Source organism: Heliconius melpomene, chromosome 3 (genome assembly GCF_056956725.1).
Source record: "Heliconius melpomene rosina isolate 202511_hmr_F chromosome 3, ASM5695672v1, whole genome shotgun sequence".
Classification (NCBI taxonomy): domain Eukaryota; kingdom Metazoa; phylum Arthropoda; class Insecta; order Lepidoptera; family Nymphalidae; genus Heliconius; species Heliconius melpomene.
Genome location: NC_140391.1, coordinates 3,546,441 through 3,567,160, shown reverse-complemented (window position 1 = coordinate 3,567,160; position 20,720 = coordinate 3,546,441). Strand labels below are relative to the sequence as shown.

The 20,720-nt window shown below is 30.9% G+C and overlaps 1 protein-coding gene across 3 annotated transcripts; it reads right to left on the bottom strand.

Annotated features, from left to right (window-relative positions):
• Positions 1 to 492: 492 nt before the first annotated feature.
• LOC146539884 (uncharacterized) lies at positions 493 to 8,383 on the bottom strand. 3 transcript variants are annotated; one of them, XM_085207823.1, is made up of 17 exons: positions 8,163 to 8,379; positions 7,886 to 7,920; positions 7,425 to 7,455; positions 7,161 to 7,180; positions 6,947 to 6,998; positions 6,481 to 6,524; positions 5,736 to 5,828; positions 5,426 to 5,524; positions 4,733 to 4,840; positions 4,304 to 4,411; positions 3,810 to 3,917; positions 3,313 to 3,420; positions 2,731 to 2,779; positions 1,772 to 1,855; positions 1,457 to 1,635; positions 912 to 1,118; positions 493 to 683 (listed from the first exon to the last, which is right to left on the bottom strand). In XM_085207823.1, the coding sequence occupies exons 1-17, from the start codon at positions 8,230 to 8,232 to the stop codon at positions 510 to 512; spliced, it is 1,569 nt and encodes a 522-aa protein (XP_085063949.1). In that variant the 5' UTR covers positions 8,233 to 8,379; the 3' UTR covers positions 493 to 509. The 3 variants fall into 3 exon arrangements, with proteins under 3 accessions (XP_085063949.1, XP_085063951.1, XP_085063950.1); XM_085207825.1 differs by lacking the exons at positions 3,313 to 3,420; positions 3,810 to 3,917 and having other exon boundaries at positions 8,163 to 8,383; XM_085207824.1 differs by lacking the exons at positions 6,947 to 6,998; positions 7,161 to 7,180 and having other exon boundaries at positions 8,163 to 8,382.
• Between the last annotated feature and the right edge of the window lie 12,337 nt (positions 8,384 to 20,720).

The window sequence follows — 20,720 nt, the reverse complement described above, 5'->3', positions numbered from 1 at the left end:
TCCTTCGCTTTTCGCCCCCTAGATATTGTGTTCTAGAGGGCCGGACGGACTCGAAATGTTGAGTTTGACATTGACATTGAGTTCATTGTTGCTTATCTTACTAGGACTTAAATATTTTGTTTGTTTTCTTACGTTGAAATCTGTAAACAACTGTAACAGGAGTAAAAATAATTCTTACTTCATCTTTATTTATTTTTTTTATTTCATACTATTTATACGGTTTATACCCGTGTATACAGTGTGCACCGAGTAAAGTGCTAAGCTAAATAAAAATACATTTTTTTTCCAAAAAATATTATCTTTTTAGTTACAAAAGTTTCAAGAGCGCCATCTGGTTACAATGTAAAATAATATTTATTCGGATGAAGTCAGTATAAATTGTTCCTTTAACATTCCAAGAGGGCGCTGTGTAAATATATGGGCTACAGATTTTTTGATAATTCATAGTAAGTTACGTATTATGAAATATGAAAAAGTAAAAAATCACAAAAATATAAAATATATGTTTTTTAATGTTTTCTTTTCACAGGTTTATCGTATGAGAAACACAGTTCATCCAATTCTATATAATATTTTTGTTTTTTCTCTGTGCGTATATCTTGAATGTAAATGTCTAATATAGGCAGAAGATTAGTTAAATTGGTTTCCATTTTTATAACAGCTGATCCCCATGCGTCTTTGGACTGGAAGAATAATAAATAATTACTTGTAGTTATATAACTACTATACTTATTATACTATAGGTATTATATAGTTTGGAGTTGAAGACCGAAAATGCTTAATAAATACATTTTCAATTTCACGTATAAAAGCTTCAAATATTCGAACGTTCTCCGCTGTCCGTATATAGTTATAAGTAAGTGAGAATCGAACCCAATACTGCTGTGCCAAATGCTGTGCCACACACTTACCTTACTGCATGTATCCTCTTGAACGATGTAATACAGAGGTGATTCTCGAGATGGGGCGGGACCAACCAACTGACCACTCCACAAAGAAAGTAGCAATGATTTGCTGCTAATCATTGGTAAGACTTCATTGTTCATACAATAATATATTAGTCTTTGTCTCACGCCGGTCGATTGTGATAGTAAATACGACATTTGCGATTGAATTATCTGAAATATTAAATAAAGATTCTATAGCTTCTTTTAAGTACTTTTTGTATTGATTAATCATTCCCTTTCGTTCATAGAAGGCAAGCAACAATTACCCATTCTATAGACCTAACCTAACAAAATTCAAAATGATTCAACTAGTGCTTTCGTAGTAATGTCTGGAAACAAATTGATAATAGTTTTCGACAGGACCATTTCTTTGAACAAACTATTAAAAGATTTGGCTGTTACACCTTCAAGCTAATACTTCTACTGTATACAAAATACGAGTACAATGTTTGCACCTTATAGGAATAAATTTTAATCCAAAAAAAGTAGAATAATGCTTAGAAACTTACATTATATGTGGCTAAGAAGTCCAAATTGATCCAAAATGGTTTACTGTCAATTTTTTTCTCTTTCTTTTCTATTTCTGATTTATCAAAGACATACATTGGTTCTACTTTAAGACACATTTCAGATTTTTCAATATTACAGTAAACAATGAATGGATTGATTGGATTAATTGTATATTCACCTGCAAAAGAAAAGATAGAGAAATAACAACGAATTTTTATAAACTAAGCTCAAAATCATTAGTTCTTCTTCTTCTTATATTATTATATATTTTTAAGATTGGTAACAAAAATTTTGGTAAATTAACTAAAATTTACCAGTTTCTTTTAAATCGGCACAAGATTTGGCCGGACGAGAGACGTCGCCTAATCTTGCTCGGGTTTCCTCGGGTTTTGGTAAATCTGTAAATTTATAAGTAAATAAATAATAAATTTACGATCTGTGTTTACAAGGTAAATAAATGTATTTTTTAGGCTTACGCTTTATACGAAATGTAGACACAGTATGTTCCCCATTTTCCGCCCACAGTTCTAGACATAGAATACTAAGTGACGGAACTCATTGCTTAATCTTGTTACGAAAGTGAGAAAGTGAAAACAAATTATTTCCCTGAGTGGGAATTGAAACCACAACAGGTACGTAGAGGTAATTTATATTTAGGAATGTAAAATTGATTCCTCTTGTATAATAAATGCTGCCTTTATATACTTTATACACTCAATTATCTAACTGGATGCCAAATTTCACCATTCTAGATCATCTGGAGCTTGGTTAGAATTAGGGTCTATAGATCAGCCAATACATTATAAAATTGTCAATTTCCCGACGCTATAATCTAAGTAACCGTTTAAGCTGTGTTTATGAAATTTGATGCACATGTGTATTTCACGGGATTCAATTTATGAACCAAATTTGACAGATTTAGATTCAATAGTTTTTAAGTTACGAAGGGTTCAAATGTGACTTCAAATAGTTCGTGTAATATTACACACGGTGTTGCTCGCCAGTTCTGTTTTACTGAACTTGGCTTGACACGCTACCGAACGTCCTAGATAAACGTATTTTGGTACTGAGTAAACAATATAAGTAATAGTCCCATACAATGTTTTAAAAAATTATGCCAAGCGCGGCATTCGTTTACGCAAGTCCTGGAAAATCAGTGGAAAATGGGAAACGGAATGTCTTAACATTAAGTTCCATTTGTCTAAGCTGTCAAATGTAACATATAGCCTAAAACTAAACAAAAAAGAAAAAGTAAATACATAACGTGGTTTACCATCGTGTGTGCAATCTTTTCCTGCAGGTCCTATATCCCCCTTTTCACCCTGTAATAAAAAAATATAATAAAAGTAATAATATTCAATCAAATTGTAGTCATCATGGCGCGTTGAGACAGTTTCTAATTTTAAACGCGACGTTTGCGTGTTTGATTATCTCTATAAAAAGTTCTGTTAAACTTATTTGTAAAAGAAAATTTTAAAATTAAACATGCAAGGAGAAAAACTTTGCTTAATTATAATATAACTTATCAATAAAATCTAAATAGACTTGTTATGCCTTAATACCCTGAAAACTACTTCTCTGTCTCCTTTCTCATCTCGTTTTCCCAATTTTACTATTTTCGTAATTTTACTTTTTCGCTTATGTATATAAAACAATGCATTTAAAAAAAAATTAGGTCGCTGGTATATTATATAAGTTCTGTACTATCTGCGATCTAGGAAACCCTATTTAGTGATAAGGCCGCCATTGCACACTAATTTATCATTAATACAATGAACTGTATTTTATTTCCTTCTTATTTGTGCAATAAGGTATTATATAATTATTATATACTGGCATATTTAAAAAATCAAACCTGTATACCACGTTCACCAGGATCACCTTTATCACCTCTGTCTCCTTTTATACCATTTTCACCTTTCTCTCCACTAGTACCAGTCTCTCCTTGGGGCCCTTGTATACCCTATAAAAATAATCTCTAAGTATCTCTTCTACTCAAAGATTCAAACAAATCATATTATCTTTATCACGATTTTATTGGAATTATTTTTTTAGCTTTACGCTGTATTCTGATAGAGCACGGTTAGCCATTAGTTAGAGGGAAATTAATGTTAAGATATTCTGTAACCCATTTTCCGCTGATGTCATTGCGAGTTGAGTGATGGAAGTCACCGCCACGCTTTCCCTGACTGAGAAAATGAGGATATTAAATAATTCATTTCCGACAGTAGGAATCGAACCCACAACTGTCACGTTTATAGTCACATGATTGTGCCATTGCTCCACTGGGGCCTTTATGAGTTAGATTTCATTTATATATATATATATATTGGTATATTAAAAAAATCGAACCTGTATACCGCGTTCGCCAGGATCACCTTTGTCACCTCTGTCTCCTTTTATACCATTTTCACCTTTCTCTCCACTAAAACCAGTTTCTCCTTGAGGCCCTTGTATACCCTATAAAAAATAATCTTTAAGTATCTTTTACATAATGATACAAAAAAACATATTATCCTTACTACAGTCTTATTAGATTAATTTGTTTTAGTCTCATGCTGTATCCAGCATAGAGGACGGTAGGTAAGTACTAAGAGGGAACTTAGTGTTAAAATATTCCGTTATACATTTTCCGCCGAATATTGAGTCACTCCAACTTAAGTGATGGAAGTCACCGCTGCGCTTTATCTGGATTGAGAAAATGAAAATATTAAATAATCTATTTCCGACAGTAGGAAGCGAACCCACAACCCTCACGTTTATAGTCACATGTCCTGTGCCACTGCGCTTTTATTAATAAGATTTCATTTATAAATATATATTGGCATATTAAAAAAAAATCGAACCTGTATACCGCGTTCACCAGGATCACCTTTATCACCTCTGTCTCCTTTTATACCATTTTCACCTTTCTCCCCATTACTACCAGTTTCTCCTTGAGGTCCTTGTATACCCTATAAGATTAATCTTTAAGTATCTCTTTTACACAAAGATATAAAAAATCATGTTAACTTTATCACGATTTTATTAGATATATTTTTGTACCGTGTTACCGTTACCCACTTTCTATCGAATATTGAATCATTACATGTTAAGTTACGAAAATCACCGCCGCGCTTTACCTAACTGAGAAAATGAAAATATTAAATAATTAATTTCTTAGAGAAGGAATCCAACCCATAACTGTCACATGCTTATGGCATTGCGTTACTAGGCCCTTTATTAATTAGATTAGATATAGATAGATATACATTGGTATATTAAAAAAATCAAACCTGTATACCACGTTCACCAGTATCACCTTTATCACCCCTGTCTCCTTTTATACCATTTTCACCTTTTTCCCCTCGTGTACCAGTTTCTCCTCTAGACCCCGGTATACCCTTTAAAAACAATCTTTTAATATCTCTTTTACATAAAGATACAAAAAATCATATTGTTTATCTCTCCTTTTTAGGTCGAGTATAGATGAAAAAACTATAGAGGAAGAAGTGAAGGAACACTGCAAATTTGGCGATGTTATAGAGTGAAGTTAGATGGAATTAAAAAAATAATACAAATCATCATATTAGGGCCTTCGTGGCCCAGGAGCACAAGGGTGTGACTGTAAAGTAACGGTTATGGCTTCAATCCCCACTCGAGGAAATAACATATAAATTGAATTAATTGAAATACATATCTTAGCTCTGGTGTCGAGGCAAAGCGCGGCGTTAAGTTCCGCTACTCAACACACAACAACACGTTCCCCCTGCCTACTCTGTAGCGTACGGGATACAGCGTGAAGCTAATTTATTTGATTTTAATTACCATATTATTATTTACTTTTCACACTGGGCCTCAAAAACAAAATGGGAGAAACATTTTCACCTTCTCCCTATTATTAATATATACATTACCTTTTTATTGCAATTTGCATAAGAGAGAGAAATATAATATCACGTATTTGTAAAACCATAAATATAACATACCGGAATTCCGTTCTCTCCAAAGTCACCTTTTTCTCCTTTCACACCTGGTTCACCGTTAGCTCCCTTTTCACCATCTTTCCCAGATATACCAATAGGTCCCTTTAAAATATTGGAAAATAGATAAAGATGTTAAAAATAAACGACACCAAATAAATAACTATTACTTTATGTTGATAGGAAAAAATGTATCGAGGAAAAACCCCAAATACGATGTATATTACACAAATGCAGTGTTTTTTATTGAAATAATTTTGTAATATCATATAATATTTTTTTAATGCTAGTTATCATATTTCAATTTCCATTTTACCAGTATTCCAGGTTTTCCAGGGTCACCTTTTTCACCTTTGTCGTTCAAAGCCGGTTGTCTCTTGGCAGTGTCTTTCCCAGGTTCATTGGAACCCTTTTATGAAACAAAATAGTTAAATTATTTATATTGTAACTTTATGTCTAAAATAATCAGGTTAATTAATAAGCTACTTATGAGAATGATAACTAAGCAATACCATATATCTTTCTCAAAACATAATTCATATTTATATTCTTATGTTTTTTTTTTAAATAGTATATAGGTACCTACAATTTTCGCTAGTTTTATATTCAAACGTGTTAGAGAGGTAGGCATAGAAGTACGAGCGTGACACTGTAAACGTGACAGGGTGTGGATTCGATTCGATAATATTTTAATTTCATGGCCTCGGTAATGAAAAAATCCGTGGAATTCCGCTACACAATACGCAATGCCTCTAGAACTCATCGAAAAGTGGGGAACCGAAGTCCTACTAGGAACGTAGTGTCTTAGAGCAGGTTCCCTCTGCTTATTCTGATATATGCGAGATATAACGTGAAGCTATTCGTATAAAATACATAATTATATTTTAATGTACTTATTCGAACAATTTATATAAAAATCCAATTAAAAATCTGAGTATCTACAATACTTAATATTTAAATAATTTAAAAATTAGAAAAAACTATTAGCAAATAATTTGATAGATTTGATAATCACAACCTGAGCTTCATAGAAATACCTAAGTATATAAAAATATTCTTACATGCAACGGCGTTGAAGTTGCACTTTCCAAGTCGGACGATCTACCTGCAACGAGTAAAAAATTATAAATTATTTGCTCATCGTTGCTCTATAAAGTATAAGCAAAATAAAATTACTCTGCTATTTCTTTCACGCCTAAATAACTTTATAGAATTCATCGCTGATTATAAGTTACATTTGATTGTAAATGCGATAGTTATGGGTTCGACTTCCATTCAGAGGAATGGTTATTTATAATTTAAAGACATTTTTACTAGTTCCGAAAGGATAAGGCTTGGCGCTGAATTCTATCTCTCAATACGCAAAAAGTCAGCATTTAGGCGGAAAGTGGAGGATTAAATATTTGAAAATTAGAACAGAAAAAGCAAAAAACAGTTTTTTTTTTTAACAAATGCAACCATAATATTTGTAAATATAAATAAAAACTTAAATAATTAAATTTAATGTAACAAGGAAAAATAACTTACTTATTAGTAACGGCTCATCTAAACTTGAGCTATATTTGGGATCGGTTATTTTCTGAAATTTAAGGAAACTTCTATTAATAATGTAAATAATATTATTAAAATATTTTATTTCAATGATAATATAAATATTAATGCCATAAATTTGGATTTGAATGGGTACAATGTTTAAATATTTTTTAATAAATAATTATTTTACTAATCTTATTCTACTCACAATTTTAAGGTTGCATTTATCTGAAAAAAAAAAACAATTTTTAACAAAAATCTAAATTAAATTAAATCAGCATGTATCATCACGCTGTATCCCGCACACAGCAGGATAGGCAGAGGGAATCTAGTGTTAAGACACTCCGTTCCCCACTTTCTGCCAAATTCTGGAGGCATTGCGTGTTAAGTGGCAGAAATCAACGAAGCGATTGCTACGTCAAAGCCACGGAGGTCAATTGTTATAAAAATAAATAAATACATATAAACTTACCCAAGTCAGCAACTATGTGAGCTTGGAAGTCCTGAAACAAAAACACATTTATTACCTTAAAAATCTGGAAAAATTGTAAATACTTATTTATTAATTCATGTAAAACATTTTAAGAATATGAAAAAAATTTTAACACTTTTTTATATTATTACTATATGTAAACACATTTAGTAATAAAAAAGTGATTTTCTATTAGGCAGTATAGAAATTAAATTAAATGAAATTGTAAATTGTAATTGTAAAATGTATTTTAATTATTTATTAAAATAAATATCACTACGAGGCCGCAGCGGCACAAGCGTGTGATTCATTATAACGCTACAGTTATAGGTTCGATCCTTCACGGAAGGTGGGGAACGAAGTGTTTAAACACTAGGTTCCCTCTGCCTACCAGACATGTGAGATACAGCGTGAAGTTAAGAAAAATATTTATTAAATAACAATTATAAAAATATACATACTCTTATATCAGCTACGTTTTTAGGGCTAGCAGGATCTGAAAAAAAAATCTTTTAATTTATATTTTAATGATATTTTTTCTGCTCTGGTGGTTGTGGGTTCGATCCCCACTCAAAGAAATGAAATATTTATTTAAATTTATACTTTCATATCTTCGCTCTGGTGTCGAGGCAAAACGAAGAATTAAGTTCCGCCACTCAACACGCAATCCTTCCAAAATCGGCGGAAAGTGGTGTCTCGCACGCTGTATTTTATATAAAAATTTTATAACTAGCTTACCTGTTGAAGTAATGTAGAATAAGCATAGTTGTAGAAATAAAATATATACACAACGACCTGTTGCTTCCATTGTTTCTATAAATGAATTAGTTAAAACAATGTTTTCCTAATTTGTATGTAGGATAAATGTGTCATTGAGGAAAACTGAACATGACAATGTTTAAAATTATGTGTATCTATTATTACAATTTATATTATTATAGTTAATTTTTTATTTATCCATTCAGAGTCAGAGCTAATTACATAATAAAAAACACTAAACACTTGTCTATTTTATAAATATGTATTTATTACCTAAAAGCTCCCCACTTTCCACCTAATTCAAAATGGCTTCCGTGTTGAGCGGAACTTAGTAAATAACGTGAATAAGGGTTCACAAATAAAATAAAAAAAATAAAAAGAAAATAAAAGTTTTTATCGCTTCATGCATAATGTTATCCAAATTGAATATTTTGTAAAAGTGACATCTATTGAAATAGTCTAATATTATATAGAGAAATGTTACTGAATTATCTTTAGTTATATTTGAGGATGCTGTTCTTTCCTTTCTCGTTGTACAATAATCGACTATGCCAGCAGATGGCGTGGACCAGAATAGAATATAATGCCTAGGAGGAACAAGTTTATGCTTAATAATTACAAAATGTAAAAATAAGAGAAAAAAACATTTCTTATTATTTAGAAATAAGAAACGTTTTTTCTTATATTTTGAGTTCAATCCCCACTCGAGGAGATGAATAATTAATCTTATTTAAATTTATATTTCTATTTTCTTCGCTCTGGTGTCGAGACAAAGCGCGGCGTTGAGTTCTGCCACTCAACGTATAATTATTATTTTCATTTCATGATTTTTATAAGTGTGGGGCAGTAATGAATAGATAGATATCAATAACGTAAACACTAACACGACACGACTACGAAAATAACATAAATGGCGTTTTTTAACAACAATAATTTTATTATTTATTTTGTTTAAACAAGCTTTAATTGTATTAGGCTTTTAAAGAGTAGTTAAAACTGCTTAAATTTAAAGTGGTGATGACAAAAACCCTCTCTCTGTATGTTTAAATGTTCTGCACATTGTACAGTGAATTAGCACAAACACACTCAGTTACGCGGTATTAACACAGTAGCTTGCCGAAATGAATACACAATAACGTAAATGTTAGCCGGCATTAGTCATTCGCTTTGAAATCGCATGTATATTATTGCAGAATATAGAGAGAATTGCCCATGTATTGACTGTAACGCGATGGTTGTGTCGGTTCGATCCCCACTCGAGGAAGTGAAATATTTATTTACGTATATATATTTATTTTTCGCTCTGGTGTTGCGGCGTTGAGCTCTGCCACTCAACACGCAATGCCTCCAGAATTCGGCAGAAAGTGGGGAACGGAGTGTCTCAACATTAGTTTCCCTCTGTCTACCCTGCTGTGTGCGGGATACAGCGTGAAGGTGATTTTTTTTATAATTAATTATTGTAACGCAATGATCCGGAAATTTTAAGGTCGACGGTTATATCAATTTTATTTTCACCTAGCGGCCCTGCCCAGCTACGCAAGCTGGAACTATATGAATGTTTATTTAAGATCGCTATTATTAGACTTTAAGGTTTCATAATAAATTTAATAAAAATGATAGAATAAAACTCTTTCTAAATCTTTTTCTTCTTCTTCTACTCAACATATTGTAACGTGCTTAATTTTTGAAATACTTAGGTGGTCCAAAGAAGGTTTTCCCTATACGAAACGAGTATTTACAGCACGCAGTAATGTAGAGCGAATTGTTATGAAAGTTTCTAGAGTTTCACGTAAGTTTACGGTACATCAGGCTTCTCTTTAAGCTTAAGAAGAAACTTATACCTCACGCGAAGTGGTATAAGAAAACGCTACAGAAATTTGCTTCAATTTTAGAGCAGTTGTTATTTTAAGCTAACTACATTTAACGACGCAATTTAACTAAGCAGATCGAAAAAAGGAAATCGTTACTTTAATTAATTTAATTAATTTAATCGTTAGTATTTTTTTCTTCAAATTAATTTTTAATATTACATATTAAACTGTCAAAAATTATAATAGTTTAACATTAACATATATATGTATGTAATATGTATATATTCTTAAGATAATAGACACTATCAGAAACTCTTAGCTCTCTCAAGATGTAATTACTTTGTCACGCTGAAATGCCCCCCGAGTACAAGAGCGGGCACGTCATTAGTGTTGTCCACAACTTGTTATCTAAGTTACTCAATCGTATTTAGTTTCCTATAGCCCCGCAAATTCGATTCAGTTTTGTTATTATACCCATATTATATATTTTTATATAAATTATTTATTTATTTATTTTTAGCTAAGATGTCACGAAGTTAACGAGAATTTATAAAGGAAAAGTGATATAAGAGGGAGGAGAAACCTCGATTGACCTTCGAAATAACAGAATGTTACTGGTGGAAGGTAACATTTAATTCATTCTCTCCACCATCCCAAGGTTGTCTGGAAGAGATTGGTCACTTAACAAAAATGTCAGCTATTAAGCTATGTCATTAATAATTATGAACATAATGCATTAATTAGTGCACAATAAGTAGTATTTTACTTTTTTCTTTTTATTTACCGTCACTCCTCGTCGTCGTCCTCTGCCTATCAATGTAGGAAAAGAGAACCTAGTGTTAAGACACTTCATTCTCCATTATTTCATTTTTATTTTAAAAAATAATTTAAACAATAAAATATTTCAGGGCTTAATAAAAATAAAGACTTGAATCTCTGGAGACGAAAGTACTTGACAAAATTGTGTTGAACATTCTCGATGTTGTTGCTATAAAAAGTCTCTGATTGGTCGTCAGAGACGGGAATATTTATTTTTATCAAGTAGAAATTATGTTTAGCTCGAAATTGTTAGTGAAATATTTGTACCCTATTGGTGAAATTCATTAAAAAATTGTTAAATAAAAATATTTTGGAAACATTTTAATATATATTTGAGTATTTATATTATTTAAATAATATAATATTTCATTTAAAATAAAATAAATTTAGTTAATATATCGTACTGTATGTCAAAAAGAAAAATCGGAACTCTTATAGGATCATTGTTGTCCGTCTGTTTGTAAATAGTCAAGACTATACTATTTCGGGATTATGTCGAAGTATGAAGCTGAAATTAATATCTAATATTCAAAAAAAAGTCAACGCAATCAAAATATTAATCTGTTTAATGAAAACCTATACACTTTATGGCGGTAAACGGAGAATGGAGTGTTTTAACACTATGTTTTTTCTGCCCACCCCGCTAGGCATATGCAGAATAAAGAGTAAAGGTGAAGAAAAAATGGTTCATATTAAATATTTCTTTCTAACCTCGAAAGACGTGACTAGACTAAAATGTAGGTTTCATAACATCGCAATACTAAATTATGATATTAATAAAAGAAGACCTTCAAGAGATTCTAAATTAATTTTTTGTCTACATCTTTTCATTTTCTTCATTTCATAAATTGTTTAAGTAAAAGTTAAAGTTAATAAAAGACATTGTGTCCATTAGTTGATTTCACAAGTGCTTTTTGGAGTGAAAAGTCTAAACATTACGTTCTATCTTTTATCAATTGTTATTTAATTATGTTAATCAATCAATTAATCAGCTTCACGCTGCACACGGCAGGGAAGGCAGAGGGAACCTCGTATCTTTTAAGACATTCCGTTCCCCACTTTCCGTCGAATTCTGAAGGTTTTGCCTCTTGAGTGGCTGAACTCAACGCCATGCTTTGCCTCAACACCAGAGCGAAGAAATTAAAAATAATTAAATATTTAATTTCCTTGAATGAGGTTCGAACCCAGGACCTGTCGAGCTTATAGTCACACGCTTGTTCCTCTACGCCATGACTGGCCTCAGTAGTAGTTGATATTCTTCTCTATTTCCCACCTATATTAGAAATCGCGTGACCTTCCTTTAATTACAGTATTTCTGATATTTTTTGTTGTAAATACAGAGAAAGTAATAAATTGCCTCGTTTTCTACCACCCGCCCTATAAATATTGTTATGTTAAGCCTTAATGGTTACTATGGCAGATCGGTTAATGGAGTTCATTATTATATAATAGCCGACATTTTTCCTTTTATTGTTATTAAAATTATTAATTTTCTATATTGTACTTTTATAATAAATATTATACGTTTTTATTACATAGAATTCATTTATTTGTGAGGTTATAGTTATCATTTGCATGTTGAATGCTCGGAACTTAATGAAGTGTTTCTCTTGTTAGCGGAGCGAATGAGATTCGAATCCACAACCGTCGCGTTGCAGTCACACCCTTGTGCCGCTGCGCCACGAGGGCTATCTTTATTCTAAGTTAAATAAAGAAAGTTTTCTTTTACACCATTGTATCTGAAAAAGGATAATAAGGGTTGCCTACTTAACATTAAAAGGTCCTGTTTAGGCTTCATTATATACACGTTTGTCTTTGTACTTAGGTGAATTTAATTAACATATTGTTTTTTTATATGTAAAATAGTTTTATATTATATGCTTAAGAATTAAATCTTAAATTGTATTTAAAGACGCATTTGATTTTTTTATAGAAGCATAGTTGTGGTACACTTATATGATTAAGCCTTGCTAGGTTCATTCATCCAGCAAGTAATGTCTGAAGTGAGTGTCTTGACACTAAGTTTTATAATATGCCTTACTAAATGTGGCGTATATAATAAAAAAGAGAAATCTTTATAATACAGTTTACAAAAAAAAACTATTTGTTTGTTTGTCCACAATATGGCTATCTTCTTAGGTTCGTCTCACTTCTATCATTATTTAAAGTTAGTTAAAAGGAATACAAAATCTTTAATACTTTTTAAATTTTCCTCACAAAATATAATGTTTTATACGAATATACATATTCGTATAAAGATAGAACAATTGCATTACACTTCATTGTTTTGAAAAGAAAATCCTTATTTATTATGTACTACAGTATAGAAATATATTTCATGAAAAGAGAATAGTTTACAAGGGAAAATACACGCTCCCAGCTTCCAGGTCACCTCAGTGGACACGCTCTAGAAGATCTGAAATAAAATTCATTTTACAGTTTTCATAGAAAAATTGTATAATATTTGTTGTCATAAATAAGTGTGAATTTTAAGTTTTAATACTTGTTTTTGTTTTTAAAATTCTTTATTAATAAATAAGTAAGATAACAAACATAACTTAAGCTAGAAAATATGTTGTTAACATAATTTAAAAGAAAGGTACTTTATCAGGCTAATAAGGCGCCTCCAAAAGTTTACAAACTGTAGGTTAAGAACTTATTAAACAACGTAATTAAGATTCAAACGAGTTGTATGTTATGTATTCCATTCAATATTTTGCGTAAAAATATCGTTCTAAAACTGACAATGAGGGTAATTAATAAATAAAAGCTTGTTAACAAAGTTAGGCTCAGTTACGACCAGTAACGAAGCCGCAAGTTTTAATACTAAATTTATTCTAATTAATATCAACTTTCAGTATAATATTGTTATTACATAAATTAATTCAAATTCAAAATATTCTTCATTTAAATAGATTTGAGAAAGTATATTAGAATTAACGAATGTATGAATTTACCATCAACTTGCAAGGCAGTACTGTCTGATAAACCATGTCAGCATTTTTTCTTTATGGAAAAAGGACAAGGCAAACGAGCGTTCGGGTCACCTGATGGCGATCACCGCCGCCCACTACACGTGCAACACCAGAGGAACTACAGGCGCGTTGCCGGCATAGAGCATGATTCCTCTATTGAGATTCAAGGTCATGATCTCAATGGTCTGTTGAACATTTACCATTAGAGAAAAGCCAGGCACTTATTTTTTCCCATTAAACTATATTTTTCCAACCGAACAAAAATCCTTAAGAAGGAGTATATTCAAAATTGTCTTAATAAAATGCTAATCTCAACCCTTCTTGCCAATCTGCATTAAAAAATAGCTTTCAGGATCGTTCATTCAAAATAAGCTTAGAAGCTTTACATAAAATATGGCTGAGGCTGAGGTAAAATTGTATGTTAAAAAGTTACTAAAGACCTTTTAAGTTTGGGAATGTTATAATTTTACCTACATATATGTATAATATTATATGTACGCTGCAATAGAGAATATAGAGTGCAGAATAAGATTAAGAGAGCATTGTTATCGAATATTCATATATTCGTGTTTCTATAATACTGAGATATTGGTGAAAAACAGACAGACAAAAAATTGATAGAAACCTAATGAGAATTTAGTGTTATATTCTTCACTTTTTAGTAATTACAAAATAATCATCGGTAGTATATATATGACCTATTTTACATAAATTTATGTGGATAGATTAAAAAACTTTAAATTTTATCTGAATAATTTTCGCTGTAAAGGATTTTCATTAAGTCATAATTTAAAAGCAATCTTTATTTAATAACTTTTTCCAAATTGCTTTTTTATATATTTACTTAAATATATTTACTTAAATATATTTAATATTTATTGTATCATAATGCATGTAAGCATGCAATTTACGAGTATTCTTACGATTCCAAAGAGACTATTCTAGCAAATGTGAACTAGATTGCCAAAAGGAATATAACTGTGCCTCTTTTGATATATGTATGTATATTTTACAGATACACAAATGTTATTTTGAAACACAAACTGCTTTAAAAGAATTGCCTATTGTTGATATTTTGCCTTATTTTAGCTATATATTTTTAAAAGTAACCATAATGGTATCGGTATTGTATTTTATTTTAGTTATAACAAGTGTTATTTAAATTTAAAAAAATACATAAATTATGGAATTCAGAAGGAATGTACAGAACAAATTAAGCTTCAAGTTAATGCAATAAAAGATACTACCAATTACGTATCGTTTTTGCATTTTGTATAAAATACCTACGAGAGATACTCGTATCCGATACTTCTATTTAGGGCGAAGCGAAAATCAAAGAAACAAAAACACAAACATTAAAAAATAACAACAAATTAATAAAAACAATAAAATAGTCTGGTCCATAACAATAAAGTTGAAAAAATCCTAAGTTTTTGCATTTGTTCACAATTCACTGACTAAGTAAGATATTTTCTTGTAGAGGTTAAAGGACAAAAATACGCCACCCCATTTACCTCCAGGTCGTATTTCCCCTTTATTCGGGGCAAGTTCATTTATCACACGCACCTTCACGTAGATTACTTTAACACTCGCAGTTTTGCTTGTGATTGATGTGATTTTGCGTATAATTTAGATATTTGCATTTGGGCAGGTCGTTATGGTGAAGTTGAAAACTGTATGGCTACCCATGTTGATTGTAGGTACGATTCCATCTTTGGGGAAAACTTTTATTTTCAAGCTTTGTCGCAAAGCAAGGTAGCCAAAGATAACCTAGTGTCAAGACACTCCATTAGCCACTTTTCATATGGATCCCGGCAGCGGATTTGATTCCCGACCGAGAGAAAAAATATTCTCTCTCTAATTTCTAGTAAATAGACAAAACACGGCAACTTAACATGAAATATCTCAAAAAAAAATTGGTGAATGGTCCCATTCCATTCCATTTTGACGTTAACTCGGGATATAGCATAAAGCTAAAAAAATATTCAAGCGTTGCTATATTTATTCTGCAATTCTTCTCTATATAAACTATAACCGTGTCAAATTTTATACTCCTCCGTTTGCATAATTTCTTAAAAAAGATATACCTGTATATAACATGGTATCTAGATATAAATAAAAGTATTAATAAAAACAAATCGAAAATACTAAAAGCTTCGCTAACATAAATTACCACAGTCTTTTTTCTTTACAATCGACGTAGGGATTTGTAAGGATCGTTTATAAGAATGGACAGCTGCTAAAATTGACACCTGTAACTAGAAAGGCGATATGCCATATTGGAGAAAATTCTATATTCTGGATATTAAATATCTGTAGAGTTGTATTTTTGTAAAAAAAAAAGAAATATCTATATTTGTATCTACAGATTTTTAAGATTATAATTTTATGATTAATCAAGTTAGTAGTTAGTAATTTCAGAATATTTGCATTTATATTTTTATACTTTATTGATTGTAATGCGGTTTTCACTTATAAGCATCGTGATTACGTACGTCATAGACTTCCGCCTCGCGCAAAGCCTACTCGGTGCAAAATAAGGAAGCGAAAATTTTGAATAGAAATAAAAAAATTAAATAAATAATTTCCCCGAGTTGGTATCGAATCCATAATGATCACGTTTACAGTCACACTCTGTGCCATGGCGCTACGATGGCTTCAACAAAATCTAATTGTAAATGCTGTGATCCAATACACTAAAATAGGAATTAGCTATAATCACGAAACCACGCAAGGAGAGACAGGCACAACACTAGTATTACATAAAATAGTATATTTATTTATTTTCATCCTTTAAAATTATTGTATCAGTGCAAGCTTCAATTTTGGCACAGCAAATAATATTGAAGAGATAAAAGAAAATTAAAATCCGTTTAATTTTGTTTTTAATTTCGCCTCCCTATAGCAATAAACCAGTGGCAAGAATTTCAACCCTTTTTTGTTGTTATCGGTTTTTACATTTAATTAAAGATAATTGCTTTGTAAAGACGTAAATGCTTCCTGGCGTGATCTCTGGTATTAAACTCGTCCAGAGAATTAAGAATTAATTTTTATGATTTTTTTTAGATAAGTATGAAATTTTATAAAAATTAGATCTTTAGGTAATTTATTAAATTATATTTTTTTAGCTACAACATTTTCATTAGAAGGCGTGCAATCGTGGCGTAGGTGGCAAGGCACAACCGTGTGACTTTAAACGCAACAGGTTTTGGGTTCGATTTCCACTCAAGGAAATTAAACATTTACTTTACTATTAATATATGCTATGCATTTATTCGCTCTAGTACGGAGTGGGGAACGGAGTGTCCCAACACTAGGTTTTCTCTACCTAACCTGCGTGCGGGATCCAGCGTAGTGAAGGATAAAAATTACCTTTACCTTTGGTTTATTTAAAACTATAATCTAATTTAAAACGTCACGTTAGTTTAAAGATAGAAATGACGCGATAAAATCTTCAGCTTTCCTTTCTAAGTATATATAAGATCTCATATAAAATTACTAAGCGTATAGCTTCATAAATTTACAGAATACTGTTATATTTCGATATATTTCAGTCTAGGATAACGGTTGTTGCTCTCTGAATAGCCACCTTGGACCAATAAAGGTTCTCTTTAGTGCTCTAGTAAGGTTATATATACTTCATTTAATCGAGTAGTGTTTTGTAATAAAATTATAAGGTATAAATTGTAATATAATAATATTATTTTAAAATATAATATTACAATATATGTTTATTATTAAAAATGTTTCCACAGTTTTGTTAAACAAAAGAGTAGAAGTGAGTTTCGCCAGGTAAAATGGAGAATGAAATAGCTTATAATTTATTTCTCTCTGCTTACCTAAAATTAATAATAAGTAATAATTAATAAAAATGGAGGGCTCTGGATTTATTGAGGTTAAAATACATGTGAAAAGCTGAAAGAAAAGAAAGAAGAACGAAAATAAGACCAAATTATGTAATAAAACTTAAATAATTAAGTTACTTCCAAATAATCTCAACAACAGGGCAACCTTAATTCGTATTAAGTAAACTTATTTAAAGTTATTAGTACGAGCCGTTGTGAGCACAAACTCATTACCGTCTATAGTTTTAGTGGAGCTTAAACTATCGCTACATTCGTGATTAAACGTTTGGTGATAGTACTTACATTCGTGTGCATACGTGTTATTGTAAAGTTGGTAATTTTCTAATAGAATATTATTTTTTTAGCTTCACGGTGTATATGGCATATAGCTGCGTAGACAGAGAGAACATAGTGTTAAGACACTCAATTCTAGGCACATTGCGTGAAGAGTTTCGTAAATAAACACCGCGCTTTGCCTTATACCAGATCGAGGAAAAGAAGATATTATTATTAAATATTTAATTTACTCAAGTGGGAATCGAACCCACTGTCGCGTGTAGAGTCGCATCTCATAGGACTTGTCTCGTATTACATTTTTTACAAATATATATGTATTCATATTGTACTTTTGAAATTATCTTAAGAAATAACTAAAAAGATATTAATTGATCTTTTTTTAATAAACTTTTTAGTGATTGCTAAAGGATATCTTTGAACATTTTCTCACATACTTTTTTTTAGTTGAGTCATCTTTGTGCGCTATTATTTAGCAACATTGTATACAACAAAGATTATTCAAATGATGACCCAAATATCACCAAAATAATGAGGAAGTGATAATTATACAAAAAAAATATTAATAATTCATACAATTCGTTTCTATTTTAAGAAAATCCACGATATTTCAAGAGGACGGATGTAGGCCGAGAAATAAACAGAAAATATTTTTACAGCCTGAAATTTTCACAAGACTAAATGCTTCGTATAATTTAACGGGTGCCGAGTGAACACGAAACATTTCCTTTGGGAAGATAAACATGATTCTTGCACTGTCTTACAAATTAGAGACTAGCCGAGCTCAATTAGTTCGGTAATGAAACTGTAAATATTATGTTATCTATAGAATTTAATTAAACTACCCATATATTCATATTTGAGGCTTGCCCTACTGGAAAGTGACCGTACACCCAATGGTTATAGATTCGATTCCTATTTATGGGATGCATACATTTTTTTTTATATTGTCATATGCTAATTCCTAGCACTTAATAAAAAAAATGGGTAAAAGGTTTAGTAATAGTGTTTTCAATTGAATGATTGAAATAAATTATTAAAAAAATCAATATACCTTAAAGTAAAACACAGTTTAATTTATTTTTAAAAATTAATATTGTAGTAGTGTAAATTAATATCCTTTACTAATATCCTTTTAGCTTCCTATTATCTCCAGTATGGCAATTCCGATCTTCATTTTACGCCCGCACTTCGTGTTATCAAAACACCGAGAATATAAAAATAACAGTTTACAAAACAACAAACGAAAAATAAGTCAACGAAATTGGAAAAACGAAGTTATTTTAACAACTTCGTACAAGGGATTCCGAATAAGCCAATTTCCTTAAAGTTTGTTAAGATGTGAAAATAATGAAGACGGAGACTATTGTCTCTAACGCAAATTGAAAAACGTAAACTTTTTTCGTGTTTGCAAATGTAAAGTTCATTTATATGCTGTAATGTATGTACGAGGGCACGGTTTTTAGGGTTCCGTACCTTAAAAGAAAATACTCTTATTAAAACACTTTGTTTTATGTCTATCTGGACATTACGTATAAAATATTCTAAAATAGGGGCTTTTCTATATATTTCAGAAAAAAAATCTTTACAAATTGATATAATTGATATTATTGATATTATTGATATTATTGATATAATTGATATAATTGATATAATTGATATAATTGATATAATTGATATTTTGAATTGATATTAAGTTAATTTCATATAAAATTTGTATATATGCCTTATAACATATAAAGGTAGGTTGGTACGAAAATTCGATTGGTGAGTCGGATTCGAACTTGATCCTTTTTTTTATTTTCTTTCCCTGCGCCGGACTTTGTCTGGGGGCACGACAACTGACATGAACAGAGAGTCATACATATTTCAAATGTTCCCTAATAGTCTACTTTTCACTGCTATTTTTTAGTAAAACGAGTGTATTTCTGGTTTTGAATGTAATACGATAATGCAACTGAAACCTAAATTTACAACAACACATAAGTCAGTTTAGAACAATATATGTAGGCCATACTTATTAAGAAAACTTATAAAAAATTTTACTTTTTGAGCGGGATTTGAACCTGCGCCTCTTGAAAACCGTCGAGCACTGTGACCACTAAGCCATACCTTTCAACAAGCTATGTAAAAATTCTTACACACTTCTTACAATTTATTTCTGTTGTTAGCATCTCTGTAGGGAGATTCATACAAATTTCCGCCAAAGATAATTGCTTAGAATTATCGTTTAGCAAAAGACATTGCTAAAAATATATATTTAGAAAACGTATAATTTTTCATTCAACAAGGATCCCACACGTTTATAAATAACACCATTAAATAAGTCCATTTCAAGTAAATAAAGAAGTGATTTTAAATACAAACAAGTAAATGTTGCCAGAATTAATTAAAGGACATGCCGGGAACATCGTTAGAAGTGTAAATGTAGTTACCAGTATGTACCCATACCAGAGTACCATCAAGCTAACGACATCCAGCGTAATATATAAGCCGTAGCTTCCTCAATCCGCCATTTGTAATTTGTGTTTTGTATGTAAATGACCGTGCCTTAGTGGGATCTATTCGATTGATATAGCGTGCGATTTTGATCGTATTGTCTTTAAATTAATAGTTTGTTATAAAGTTTTATTATTCAGCATACTCACTCAGTACGTAACTTCAAACGTTATATGTGTTCAAAAGTTTATATAATGATCAGCTTCATGTTGTATCCCGCAAACAGCAGGATAGATGGATTGTTCAAGACATTTCGTGTTTAATGGCGGAACTCAACGCCGGGCTTTTGTGCCA